The 14669-nt window shown below is 38.4% G+C and overlaps 1 protein-coding gene across 1 annotated transcript; it reads left to right on the top strand.

Annotated features, from left to right (window-relative positions):
* The first annotated feature begins 717 nt into the window (after positions 1–717).
* On the top strand, positions 718–10549 carry aff1 (AF4/FMR2 family, member 1). The gene is made up of 4 exons (XM_048600637.1): positions 718–806; positions 1345–1388; positions 2179–2390; positions 3138–10549. Exons 1-4 carry the CDS (start codon positions 738–740, stop codon positions 3257–3259), a joined length of 447 nt encoding a protein of 148 aa, XP_048456594.1. The 5' UTR covers positions 718–737; the 3' UTR covers positions 3260–10549.
* The last annotated feature ends 4120 nt before the right edge of the window (positions 10550–14669 follow it).

Here is a 14669-nt window from a genome sequence, read left to right as displayed (position 1 = left end):
GCCTTGGATAAGAAACAGTAAAATAGGATGTAAAAAGCTTTATATCGAATTAAATTAACTGATAGCATATAAAGACTTTAGATTTGATCTAATAACCATTTGCAATTCAAGGTTAGTTAAAAATTCCAGGATATGTAACATTTAGAAAAGACATATAAAATGGAATAGCAGGAGGGAGACCCTAACAATAAAGAATTCTCTTCCTCAGAGCTCTATTAATGTATACAGTCCAAGTAGAACATAGAAGTTCAAGAAGGCGATTCACCACCACAGCCACCAAGAGAAAATAGGAATGAGCAACAAATGCTGACTTTGTGATGTTCACATCCCATGAACAAATAAAAACGGTGTGTACAGGAAAGTGAAGTTAAGGGAGGCTATCAGCCAGGAACTTACAAAATGGCACAGTGGCAAAATACCTACAGCAGCAGCTATTTATTTTGCTTGATAGTCTTGGTACTATCTTAAATGCTGCAGAAATCTAAAGTACTGCAATGTGGTCATAACCAGAATAGTATTGTCTTGCGTCCAAAGTGAAGCTAGTTACTCTAATTAGTGCTTTTCTGTTAGAATTTTATGAAATTACTAGTTTCTAAAGCAGAATTTTTGAAAACTTGAATTGTAATTGTGTCATGGTCCTCTTTTGTTTGTAGCCATTGTGTTGAGAATCTTTTGATGACTCTGTTTTCCTTTCTAAATTCATAATTAATAGTATTCGCTGCCAGTCTTTGCTCTTTATGGCAATGTTCCGATTTAAGAAGGATACTGCTTTGAAATATTCAAGGACTTTAACTGAACATTTCAAGGTAAGCACAGCAAGGAAAAACTGAGTGGATTTGTTAGCCTCTGCATAGATCGCTTGGCGTGACAATACACGTGTTTTCGGGTTACGTCAGTTAGGCATTGAGTGTTGACAGAAGTTTAGTCATTCCACCGCTAACCTTTCCATGTACACCACTTAGTACAGACCTATACACGAGTTAGATAATGTTATCAAAACCTAATCTAGCTAATCTCGCTCAATGCAGCAGTTGGGGAAAGAGAATTTGTGATCCAAAATATTACCATCTGACTTCTCCCAAAAAGTGCAAAATTAGCTAACAAATGGGTGCAGGCTCAAGTTTAGCATTAATACCCCTCCGTGGTCCAGTGTCATTTGTCTAAGCTGATACCTGCAGAATGACTTTTGGGGCAAAGCATCAGAATGTAGTTGCCACATGAGAAACAGTACACCCAACACTAGTCCACATACTCAGAAGAAAAGAAGGGGGATTTTAAAAAAAATTGTTTGCTGACCTCAAGAATTTTGCAACAAATTGAATGAATGTTTTTCTTGTGTTCCAGAGTTCTTCTAGGACGGCTCAAGCTCCATCTCCTTGTGTTGCCAGGTAATGAGTGCATGCAGTTGTAATGTTGACCCCATTAAATCAATACTTTAAATATTAATAAGTAAGTAATTAGCTACTATCCACCAAGGACCGAAGGCAAGACAAATGAATGGTTCTGTGTAGTTCTAGCTAACTATTCCAGGACCGGGGGGTGGGCAAGGCCTTCATGAATGGCCACAGAAATTTGAACCCCTGCTGTAGGTCTAATTCTGTGTTGTGTACCAGCCATCTAGCCAACTGAGCTAATCATAACCTGTCCCTCCCAAATTGCATTGTCTAAAATATATTTGCTAAAATTATAAGTATTGCTGCCATATATCTGGCTTATTCTCCATTAATCAACTGTGAATTAAAGAAGTTAAATTATCCACCAAATTACCAGTATTGATTGTTCAGTTTGAACTTAGTCCACGTAGTTGGTACATGGTGTTCATGCTGGCTGCTATTACCCATTATCCATCAGCAAAACATGATTAAGTCATTCTAGTCAACTCTACTACTCCCAACGATTAATAATCTGCCAATGAGTTCTCACTGCTAAGACTTCCCTGATGTCTGGACTTCGTGGATGTGTTATATTCATTTATTTACAAAATGGACTTGAAATTGTTGACTGCTCTAGTCCATTTGTTTCACATTTTAAGAAATCGGGTGCAGTGATTTTTTTTTGTTTGCAGAGGTGGGGTTTTGTGTGGAACACTGAACGAGAAACTTACTGGACAAAGGATGACGTATGTTTACTTATGTTTACCTTTACGATTGGCCCTAATTTCTTTGTTTTTCTGTTCAGAGGTACCGGCACACCTTCTCCACTGTCTCAGACACCATCCCCTGCCAGCTCCGGAGGTTCCCAGCCAGGATCTAGCTCCGGTAATGGTGCAAGTGTTGCCATTCCACACATGATTCATCAGCTGGCTTCCAACTATGTCAGCATTACTTCCATTTTCCTCCATGGCCATGACCTTTGGGAACAAGCAGATGCACTAGCGAAAAAAAACAGGGGTAAGAATACCTAAGCTAATGGGGGCAGGGAAGGGTTTTCTTGTATCTGATTAAAGGACCTTTAACCCCCACTTTACTATTTATCTCTTAAGTGTTCACATGCCTAATGACTTAAGTTACTAATTGCATGAGTTTTTAAAATTAAATGGCAGGTGTGTTTGTGCTGGCTTTTAAAATGCTTGATTAATTTTGTGATTATAGGCTACTATGTAGTACAAGTAGATAACTGCTCATGTAATGTGAAGTCATAACTTATTTATACAGAAGTTATGTTAAGTATCCAGGCATAAGAATCTATTCTTGACTGGCATTGCAAGTAAAATTTCAGTTCTTTGTTCTATGTGTTGAAATGTGGTCAGATTGTTGTAGTAGAGTTTATATAAATTAGTTAACTTTTGAGAGGAACTGATCAAAAAAAACGATGAGAGAGTGGGAACCTAAAATATTCAAATTTGTTTTCATTTGTTTGTTTAAAGATTCCTTCTCTTTGCATGGTTTTCAAATCTTACTTTACAATTCCATTTCCTTAGTGAGGTCTGTTTCTATTACGCTCCATGAATGTAACTTTTGAATTCACACACAAGTTGCAAAGACTGAGAGTAAAATGTCTCTGCATTTGAATTAAATTACTTCGGATAAACGGTTTGCCGAATGGGCATAGCCTGAATCTCATTGTGTCCCACTTTAGTCCAGTTAGCCTGCTTACCAGGAAACATTTACAACCTTGTTTTCGTTTTTGTCTCTTAGAATTCTTCGCAGAGCTTGACGCAGCAGTTGGCCTTTTATCCCTGACCAGCAGCATGACTGAACTTGTACACTACACCAGACAAGGTTTACATTGGTTGCGACTGGACACTAAATTACTATAACAAGATGCTGAAAATCGTTTTGACATCAGCCAGTTTGTCCTTCAGCACCAAAGCCACGGCTGTCCAGTGTTTTTTTTTATTTTAATGAGGAATGATAAATGTAAAGGTGTCTCTGTGCAGCAGAAACTTTAATAATGTAGGTCAGCACTGAATTTCCACAAAAATGAACCGGCTGAACCTTCACTTCATGAACAAAAGTGCAATTTTTTTTTCTCTTGACCCTTGTGGAATTGGAGGATTAAAACACGGTCTTCAACACTATTTTTGTTGAAGTAACCTTGAAGGATAAAGGGCTTGAAAGGAACTCCTATTGGCCTGTGTCCTGGTCAATAAACAAAGTAGCTGTTGCCTTCTCTTAACTTTCTGGCAACAGTATACATATTGTGCATTAGCTGCTTTACATTTGGATAAAGATATAGCAGATAAAGAATGTTGTATTCAATCACAGGAACATTGTTGCAATGATTTCCTGGACAGCCCTTTAACACAGTACCTAGAGGACAAGGTACATCCAGGAGGTTAATATGCAAGTGTTTAAAGTGTCCAACTGTTAATTTTATTCGTAAATTAGGAGCTGTGAAGAATAACTTTAATTTTCTTTGGATTTTTTTGCCCCAGTTACATCTATATTTACTGCCTTTACTTTTGTATTTATTAGAAATTTGTTTCTTTTCCCATTGGACCCAAGTATTGCTGGCAAAGCATGATTAACAGAACAAAGTAGTGTAATTTTTTTTGGTGTAGGGGGTTTGGGGAGGAAGGGGGAGAAGAGGTTGATGGGCGTTGCCTGCCCTTTATGTAGCTCAGATCAAAGCCATGTGTAGCTTTTCCCGGAACAATCTATTAATGTTCGGTGTGCCTTAGACATTCTACTTTGTATGTAAGTAGTTATTTCTAGCCATAGACAAATTGCTGCTTTAAGGGTCTGGAGTAAGGAAAATATGAATGGTGTGTTGAAAAGTGGTCAAATTCCTATAATGTGAGTACAATTTAGTTCTGTATAGTTGACCTTGTGAGAAATGAGGATTTGACATAGATCATTATTTCATCATTTTCTGTTCCCTGTACACCAGACTTGTCCTGAGTAAAGGTGAGCAAACTGCTTGGATGTATAATTACCCTTTTGGGGCAATTTTCTACCTATTATTTTATTTTTATAAATAGGGAAATGTGATTTTCTTGCTGTGAGGGGTGGGTGGGGGAAGAGAAAATATTTTCCAAAAATGTTGCCACTTTCCGATTTTAGTTAAAACCTACTTGGAGCAGGATTTTTTTCAGAAAATGCTGAAAACCTGATAGCAATATATGGATTTAAAGGATCTGGGGGAGGGGGGAGCCCAATCCATTTTTTGCTCACCTCTAGTCTTGATAATGCTGTGAATAACCTTGGCCAGCTACCTGAATGGGCCCTGTAGAGTCAAATTCTAGCGTACTGCAGCTCGTGCTGCTCAAAGTTACTGGAATTCATTATAATTTTATTTGAAATTGTACTTGCACATATATATTTTTGCTGATGAAATTGCTGCAGAAATGCTCAAGAGTCTATGTATTATATACACAGTAAAACCCATATGAAATAGTAAAAACCAGCACTGGCGGATCATTGAAATGAATGGAAAAAGGATACTCATGTGTTGACATGTTGAGTATCGTGTCTATATGTTGACAGTTTCAAAACTGTTCTAATTATCACCACCATGAAGAAATCTGCATAATTCATTAGGTGCCAAAGTGGATTTTGCTTCTCCCTTTGTATCCCTTCCACAAGTTTCCAAGAACACAGGATACCACAAATGAAGGAGATATGAAAAACCCTAGTTCGTTCTTTTTTAGTCCTTTCGACTTTCAAAACGATTTTCTATTAGCACTTAAAACTTGAAAAGAAAAGGCTGTTGTCAATGTCCAGGATATAATACGTACAGCAAGTGTCAAATAGGTTTAATGCCCTCAACGGCACCATCTGTTTATCCAGTGAGTAGCAGAGGCTTTTAGCGATGCTATTGCTGTCTTCAATACTACATGTTAAGAAAGAACAAATAGCTCCCCCCAGCTGGTCATCACTGTCAGTCAACTTGATCTGAACTGCACAAATAGATAGATGTTCGATGAAGTTGGGATCTGGTCCATACACATACCCTCCTCTAAACCCACTATTATCACAGCTGTACAGCCTTCAAATACTCTCTGTGAGGAATCTTATGACATACCAGAAGGGAACTGGTTTTTGTTTTTGGAGGGGTTAAATTATCCGCATGCAAGTTCATAATGAGTGTGGTTTCCAGACTGAGTATTCAAAAATAACTAGTAATTTCACAGTTAGACTTTTTGACCCTGACCTTCTGACTCCCTTTGTAACTTTAAAATATTCTTTCATAGGATGCATGTGTTGCAGGCTATTCATCCTATGTTGTTCTTAAGTGGTGTCAAGCTAACGCTATTGCTGCAGTCCATATGGCATAGGTACATCCACTGTGCTGTTACGCAGCGAGTTCCAGAATTTTAAGCTAGCTACACTGAAGGAAAGAGTGTTATTTTGGGCACTGTCACCATACAGTAATGTTTGAATACTTGTATTGGCTGTTTGCAGCTGGATTACAGTTGGTTCTCCACTCCTGATTACTTTCCAGTGGTCCCTCTGCTGTAAAGTTTGGTGGGAGCAGTCAGACCTAGCTTCAATGCTTTCCATGATTCAACAGCCCACCAACACTTGGTGTCTTTACTCATATGCTGAGAATGGCTGCCTGAGTGAAATCCCAAAAGTCTGCCAGGACCTTCCTGTGCATCGAGGGAAAATAGAACTTCAAAGAAATATATACTTTTTGCTTTGTTTCTTTCATTGCTTTACTCCAGTTTCAAACAGTTTATTTCTGCTGAGTAACTGGGTGCTGCAAATTGACAGCCATGGTGACCAGTCCTTGAGTTCCACCTTACTTTGGTGTCATTTAACACTTGCTTATGTATCTAATACTGGAAATCCATCATGTCAAATCATAGGTATATAGTCCTTGCTCTGTTTGGCACAGTAGATGTGTATTCTCCTGTGCTGTGTCACTGAATTCACATTATCTGAAAGGAGTCTGCATTTTGAAGTGAAACCGGGTGCCCTGAAGCTAAAACAAATGCCATCCTGCCCTTCCTTATTCTCTTTACGCAAAAACCTGGTTAATCCATTTCTAGATGCATCAGAAGCAAATTCCAAAACACATTATAACCTTGATCTCTTATTAGAGACAGTGTGTAGTTGTACTAAAATGACTACTTTCTTTGTGGTGTTTTGCAAGAGTTTATTGCATTTTTAATTATTTAAGTCAGGCTTTAAGACTTTTTGTCTTAGCAGGTGCAATTTAACATTGGTTGCCTCCTTCTGCTACATGGAGTGTAAGTTAGCTTGAAGAATAGCACAACAATAGAAAAGGAGAGTAATTATCAGTTCGCACATGAGCAGGGGCCAGTTCACAGGTATTGTATTCAACAAGTATTTGGTTACATGCTGGCATGGTGAGCTAAAACTATCACTGGTAAAAATATTCTGACAGATGTTTTACAACTGACATAACATCCATTTCTCTGGTTCCCATTGCTATTTTGAGGGAGATGATTTGCTAAACTGTGGTTCTGTGTGCACAGGCACTCCTGGCACCTTGCATAAGTTGCTGGTCTTCATGTACTTGCTTTCACATTTGTGTTGGCAGTATATTTAATGAATTTGGGAGCATCAGAGCTAAGTCAGGTTTTGTTTTCTCCTGTACCCCTACAAGTACTTTTTTCACAAGTCATTTACATTCTGTTTGGGAGAAATCCCAGTCAAGACAGGAAGATTGATGTTTCAGAATCCTAGACCAGGGTGAAAGAAAAGATGAACTGCTGCCCTAATTAACTCCACAGATCAAGTTTCAAGTTGGGGACCTCCTAGTTTTCAGGTCTCCATTCTACTCCACAGAAAAGTCTAATATTCATTTTTATTTGCTTTCCATTGTTCATTCTTCCTTCCACCACCACCAACCCCCACCAATGTTTTGTTCTGCTTATTCCTGATTCGTGAACATCATTGTGAGCTTCAGTTATTCTTGCAATGTACTTTGGAAAATGGTAACCATGGTAATGACTTTGTAACAGAATTGGTTCCATTTGATTTTTTGCTGCTTCCTCCATTCAGGTCATTGGTTCTGATGAAATTTGTTTTCAAGCTCTCTGAACTATGCCCAACTGTTATCTAGATGTTCACAGAACTGCAAGACTACTTATTTTATAGTTGCTTAGAATTAAATCTCTTGACCTTCACAGACTCATTCTACCTTCTATTCAAAACATAAGAAACATATGCTATCTAATCCATATTCATGTGATGGGTGAAGAGGTGCAGTCCCAGTTTCTCTATAATCCCTTCTAGTGGGGTCTGCTTAGCAGTTGACTGTCGTCTTTGTTTTCCCCTTATTCACCCCACAGACTCTTTGCTGTTTCTACTTCACATCCCAACCAAGTCCACTGAACCAGTTAAGCCCTCATGTGAAAAACTGTGAACATGGAAGACTTTCCATTTTAATGAAGTTTAACAAAAGGTTTGCCAAATCTGATGTATATCTTGCATCTGCCACTCGAGGGAGAGGTTGAGACTTGCAAGGGGATGCTGTCTCAACTTTAAATATCATAACTTGCCCCATCATCTATTTTTGCAGAGGCATCAGTCTATTTAGGATAAGTACTTAGTACTTAAATTTCAAGTATTAATTAAGTGGTAGAGTCTAATATTACACTGGTACTTTAAGGGAAGCATTTCTAGGCTTAAATTTTCTAAACCAAATCACGACGGAAATGTTATCAGGCTGTGTGTATTGCATAAGCTACAAGGTTTGCCTTGTTTAATACAAACGCAGAAAACACAGGGGAAACTCAGCAGGTCTGGCAGTATCTGCGGAGAGAGAAAAACAGTTAATATTTTCAGTCTGTTATGCTTTTCCTTCAGAATGCTGAAGTTCTAAAGAAGATTTGTATCAGACTTGAAACGTTAACTCTTTCTGTCTCCACAGATGCTGTCACACCTGAGTTTCTCCAGCATTTTTTGCTAGTTTCAAACTTCAAGTATCTGCAGTATCTTGCTTTTATTTGTTCTCCTGCATTGTTTATGTATATTTAAACTTCCATTGTTTTCCCTGTCTTTGTATGTGTAAATGATTTTCACTTTTGACAAATTCTTCCTTCCTGCCTTTAAAAGTGGTTTAAAGGTTTTAATTAACCAGAGCAATGAACCAAATTCTAGAAAGGTTCTACCTTTGATTTGAGCCGGCATAAGAGTAGCCCTTGAATTCCTAAGGAAAGAATTGGCAGTGTCCCTGTACTTTCTCCAAGGATCCCCACAAGAAGCCTGAATGAGTAACCATCAGGTATGGAAATAAGCTGATTCTACTGTGATGTCTCAAAATTCAGAAAGAAGTCATTTCCCTGTACCAAGGAATGCTTGTGAATAGTGGCCCCTTGGACAAGGTACAGAGTGATACTCAATCCATGATTCAACACCCTAATAGTAGTACATTGAGGTATATCATGCTTTAAATTCCTTTAACCTCACCCTGTAATGCATTGAAGTAAAGGATATAGATACCACCTAGTTTTGATTTTTAAAAGCTCCTCTCCCAAACCCCATCCCTTTCTTTCACGTGAACAGACTTCAAATAATCGCATTTCTCATGTTACATTATATTCTTTCCAAGCAAAAATCTGTTAAATCTTTTTAAAAAAAAAATTAAAACAGCAAAAATAGGCAAGTTTCTCTTAGTAGAAGGAACAGTGGGTCCAAACTGGTGCTGATTTCAGTTTATACTTGTTGCACAAATGCTTTTGGGAAACTGATAAGATGAAATGAATCACAATGATGAGGGATTTTTGTGTATTTTGTGTGTGAGCGCGTGTGTATTTATTGTGCCTTCATTGACCAAACTTCTCATACTTTTATTTATTAAATATATTGAATGCCAAGCAATATACGTCATTATTAACACTGCATCCTGCCCCATTATCTGTTCTTTAAACTTACCCTAACGGAAATGTCAAATTTCCATTAAAGCTGATAACTCGGACAACTGCTATTTGATGCTTTTGTTAAATACATACTGTTACCTTCATACTGCTGCAGGGCACCTTCCATACTCTTGCACTTTTTCTATTTTACAATGACAGTATTTTCAGTATCAAAGACGTTATGGGACTTGCGTTCTGCTTGTGTAACTGAAAAGAGGAATGTGTACAATATAGCAATGTTTCTCCTACCGAGGTAATAGTTGCTACACAATAACTCAGCCACTTATTTTAGAATGGATTGGGTTCCCATTTATACATTTTGAAAATGTTTGAACTGTTGCATCATTGGGTTCTCATCATGTACAAAGTAATCCTGTGCTTAGTCAAAAGCTCAAACAATGCAGATGCTTATATTTCAGTTTCTGATTTCGGAAAAGAATAAAAACTTTTCTTTTTCTGCCCACTGCCACATTTTCTGAAACGTGATTAAATAGCATTGGTTATTAAATTCTTTATTTTATAATACCTGAAATGTATTCTTTCCTAAATTGAAGTTTGTTTGGTCAGCTTTTTATTTAATATCCATATTAAGTAAGAAATAAAAAAATGGAATTTGTTTATTACCAGATTAATTATGGCATTTTTAAGTATCAGTGATTCAAACCATTATTTGTGAACTATAATTTCCTGAGCTTAACCAGTTTGACTGCAGTCATCGTAGATTCTAAAACATTTTAGGTCATTAACAGTTGATTAGGATTCTGATCTAGAACTGGAATTTGCCAACTGTAGGCGATCAGTCTCTGCAAAGCAATGTACTAACACAAAACCCAAAGTATTATTGGAACACTGATCTGTGCCTGCTTATTGTGATAACGCAAGCTTAACAGGATTTTCTTGTTTAAACAGATGGTATTTTGAGGAAAGCAAAATAACTTTGTAATATTAAGGAAACTTCCAAATGAACCAAATCGTGCATTTGATCTTTGTATTTTAGCATATTTCCATGAAGAATGTACACTCTTTGGGCTTCTGTTAATAAATAGCTCTCTAGTACAATGGAACAATTTACTGCAAATTTGTAGTGAAGTTAATTTAACCTCGACGCAGATGATTATTTCCCAATGAAGGTGTTTTGTTCATTATCTATATCCATCATCTATCTTACATGAAAAAACTGTTTAGCAACAGATTATTCTCTTTGACAGGGAAAACCATGTCAGAGGTTTCCCTGCTTTAAAAAAAAGTTTTTAAAATAAACATATTGTTGTGTGACATTGGCTTTCACTCTGGTGTTATTTCGCTCTCTAAAGATAATGCTTTAAGTGATTGGAACAGTTTCAATCATCTTCCTTCCCCATCCAGCCTTTAGGCTCAACACCTGCACCATTTACTATTCCTAGCAAAGGCATGCTGGCAGGAAACCCACTCCAGAATCTTTGTTCAATGCCCTATCTTAGTCATAAATAAAACAAGTGAACTCATCTTTTAATCCACGGTAAGCACATTGAGCCACGCAATGAATTTTCGTCAGGATAACCAGCTCTGAGGAAGTAAAATAATAAAATGGAGGGGCTGGGCATGCTGTAAGGGGGTGCGAGGGTTGAAAATGGTAAGTTAATCATCAACTCAAATAATTTCTGCATGTATGTCATGTGCTCTCAGAAGGATTTATAACCTTTTTAATGTAGTGTGCTATTGTAGAGGCTGCTTTGCAGATAATCATTATCGTGCTCTGAGGGTAAGGTAGCCAAAGATGATACACCTTGAAGCTATTCAAAATCATGAAGGACCTGGACAGAGTAGATGGGGAGAAACAGTTCCCATTGAAGGCACAAATTTGAGGTAATTGGCAAATGTAGCAATGAGGTCAGGAGTGGTTAGCATTTGGTATGTCTTGCCTGGGAGTGGCAGAGACAGGTTTAACTGAGGCATTCAAGAGGGAATTGGATTAGTATCTGAAGAGGCAGAACGTTCAGGGTTATGCGAAGCAGGCAGGGGAGTGGCATCAGGTAAATGGATCTTTTGGAAAACCAGCGATAGTTGTCACTGTAATCTAGCAAGATTCAACTTCTTGAAGGGAGAAGAAATATCAGTGTCAATCTCCAGTAATAGTTGTAATGCAATATGATTAACTAGTAATTATAGTATTGCTGGTTAGGTTTTACAGGGCCAGCTTGACTTGAAATTAAATTAATAAAATTTTGTTTGCCAATCAGCATGATTTTGCTATTGGTATCAAAGGCTTTAAGTTATATAATGCTGCTTTTGTCTGGCGATGTGCATCCTTTCTTAACTCAAAGGTGCTAGGGCTATTTTGCAGTACCTTCTGAATTAACCCGATATGAGTGATACGAGTAAGGGAAACAACTGGATCCTAGACCAGAGGCAGCCAATAGAGATCAGGAAAACAAACAGAATATTCATTACTTGTACAATTTTTGATTTGATTGACCGCTTTTATCTCACATTTCTCCATTAATCCAAGTATTTAGAGTCACATTTCGGGAACTAATGCTATGATTTTTCTGTAGGGTTGTTTGTCCAGGGCACTCTTGCAATCACCTTTTAATTCCCTGAACTGCAGGGTGTTCCTGGAGGACAGACAGCCCTTGTCTCAGTTGCACATTTGCCTGTACTTGTGATCTTGAGATCATCCCAGGTTGCTGGTCAACAGCTCTCTTGCTGGGTGCAATTTATCTTTTATGGACTTTTTTCAGCACCTACCTCCTATACTAAATCATCAGAGAAGCTGGTGATCACCTCTGTGGAAGCTGCTCCTGTGAATTGATCTTATGGTACTTGAACAATTGCAATAGATATATGCTGAGCTTCAAAAATTGTAGTTGCAGTAATAGCTGAAGCTATAGATTCAAGGTAATGAATATAATAATGTCCAGATCCCTCTGCATCTTGGACCTCTGTAGTTCACACTATTTACATAATATGCTTTTTTTTATTCACCCCCCACCCTGCCCCACCCAAATGGAAAGTTTTGCATTTTGCCACATAGTCCATCATTTGGAATCTGAGTCCTCTTTACAACTTACTTTTCTATCTATCTTTGTGTCATCAACAAATTTGGCGACCATAACATTTTTCCCTTCATCCAAGTCATTTATATAAACTGTAAACAGGTGAGTACACAGCACCAATCACTGTGCTACACCACTTGTTACATCTTGCCAACCTGAAAAAGACCCATTTGTACATATACTGCGCTTCCTATTAACCAACCCCTCATCTTTCCATGATGACATGCTACCTGTTACACCATGAGCTTTTAGCAACGACCTTTGTAGCACTTTTATCAAATGCTTTATGGAAATCCAAGTACAGTATATTCATAGGTTGCCACCCTTTTATCCACAACATATGATGCTTTTGTGTTTATTAATTCATAGGATGTGTTAATTATTTAGTGCCTGTCCCTAGTTGCCTATGCCCTTCCTCAAAAAACTCCAATGGAACAATTTAAACATGAATTTCCTTTCTCAAAACCATGTTGAATCTGCCTTGAGCTTTTCTAAGTATTCTGCTGTAACTTTAAAATCTCCTAATATTTTCCCTGTGACAGATGTTAAGCTAACTGGCCTGTTTTCTTTTCTGGCTCTTCCCTTGTTGAATATGTCTCTGTCTAATGGCACCTCGCACAAACCATGGGAGTTTTGAAAAATTAAAACCAATTCATCAACTATCTCCCATAACAAGGTGTACACCTTGTTAAACACAGCAAGCCAAGCAGCATCAGAGGAGCAGGAAGGCTGACGTTTCGGGCCTACACCTTGTTATCTTGGATTCTCCAGCATCTGCGGTTCCTACTATCTCGATCAACTATCTCACTAGGGTCTTAAATCAGGGTGGAAATGGGAAGGTGTGATAAGGGGTCCTCTTCACCTGCCTGATTAAATGTGCTCACCATCAATCTGCCACAGGGAAGGCACAATATTTCACCCATAGTCTGGAGTGAATGATGAAATAAACATTTTTTTGATGTCTGATATAAAATACAAATGCACTAGGGCATTGTTATTTATTTCTGGATGTTTCTATTCTAACAAATTTTCACCTGGAACATTCTCATTGACCGGGGCTACACTGATCAGATGATGAAATTAATTCCTGAGCATGGAATATTGTCCAATTAGCTTGCAGCATTTAACTTTTATTCAGCCATGGATTTTGCAAGTAATGATTTTTCATTTTAAAAATTTGAGTTTGCAATGAACACCAGTTCATAGACAGTTCCCAGAAGTAGTGAGTCAGTTGTCAGTTATAATTATTACTGGTGATGGTTGGAATTGGTCTTCAATTGGGCTGACTTGGAATGCTGCCTGTTAACATCATGATTCAGGAGTATAGTAGTGTTGAACGTTGGAGAACTACTTCAAACTGTGCTTAATTGAGGTAGTGTCTTCTGCAGGGATTAAGTTACTAAATAATAGCAGCTTCCACCATGTTCCACAATGCTTATTCAAAGTTTTATACCAACTTTGTAAACTTGAGAAAAACAAAAATTTTGTTCGTTGAAGTGAAAAGTTTGTCATTTTGATGGCTTTCCTGTTAATGTGAAGAGTTTTGCTGTTCTGAATGTATTTCAAATAATATGAATTCATGTACAAATATTTGGTCAGCATAAAGATTGCCAAGTAAAATCAGAAAAGAACCTATAGGAAGAGTTTTTTTTTTTAAGAACTTGAACTTATTGAACACCAGCTTCGTAACCTTGGGTGCTCCAAAGAGGTTGATAGGTAATTGAATATGTTACATTAAATTAAAACCGTAAGTTGCAGGAGCAGAAGTCATCTCATGGAGTCTGAGATGGTAGGAACTGCAGATGCTGGAGAATCCGAGACAACAAGGTGCAGGGCTGGATGAACACAGCAGGCCAAGCAGCATCATAGGAGCAGAGAGGCTGACGTTTCGGGCCTAGACCCTTCATCAGAAAAGGGGGAGGGGAAGGGGGTTTTGAAATAAATAGGGAGAGAGTGGGAGGCGGATAGAAGAGGGATAGAGGAGAGGATAGGTGGAGAGGAAACAAACAGGTCGAAGAGGCGGGGATGGGGCCAGGAAAGGTGAGTGTAGGTAGGGAGGTAGGAAGGGGATAGGTCAGTCCAGGGAGGACGGACAGGTCAAGGGGGCGGGATGAGGTTGGTCGGTAGGAGATGGAGGTGCGGCTTGAGGTGGGAGGAGGGGATAGGTGGGAGGAAGAACAGGTTAGGGAGGCGGGGACGAGCTGGACTGGTTTTGGGATGCGGTAGGGGGAGGGGAGATTTTGAAACTTGTGAAATCCACATTGATACCATTGGGCTGCAGGGTTCCCAAGCGGAATATGAGTTGCTGTTCCTGCAACCTTCGGGTGGCATCGTTGTGGCACTGCAGGAGGCCCAGGATG

Source organism: Rhincodon typus, chromosome 1, assembly GCF_021869965.1.
Source record: "Rhincodon typus isolate 14 chromosome 1, sRhiTyp1.1, whole genome shotgun sequence".
In the NCBI taxonomy this organism is placed as follows: Eukaryota; Metazoa; Chordata; class Chondrichthyes; order Orectolobiformes; family Rhincodontidae; genus Rhincodon; species Rhincodon typus.
This window is presented reverse-complemented; position numbering and strand designations above follow the sequence as displayed.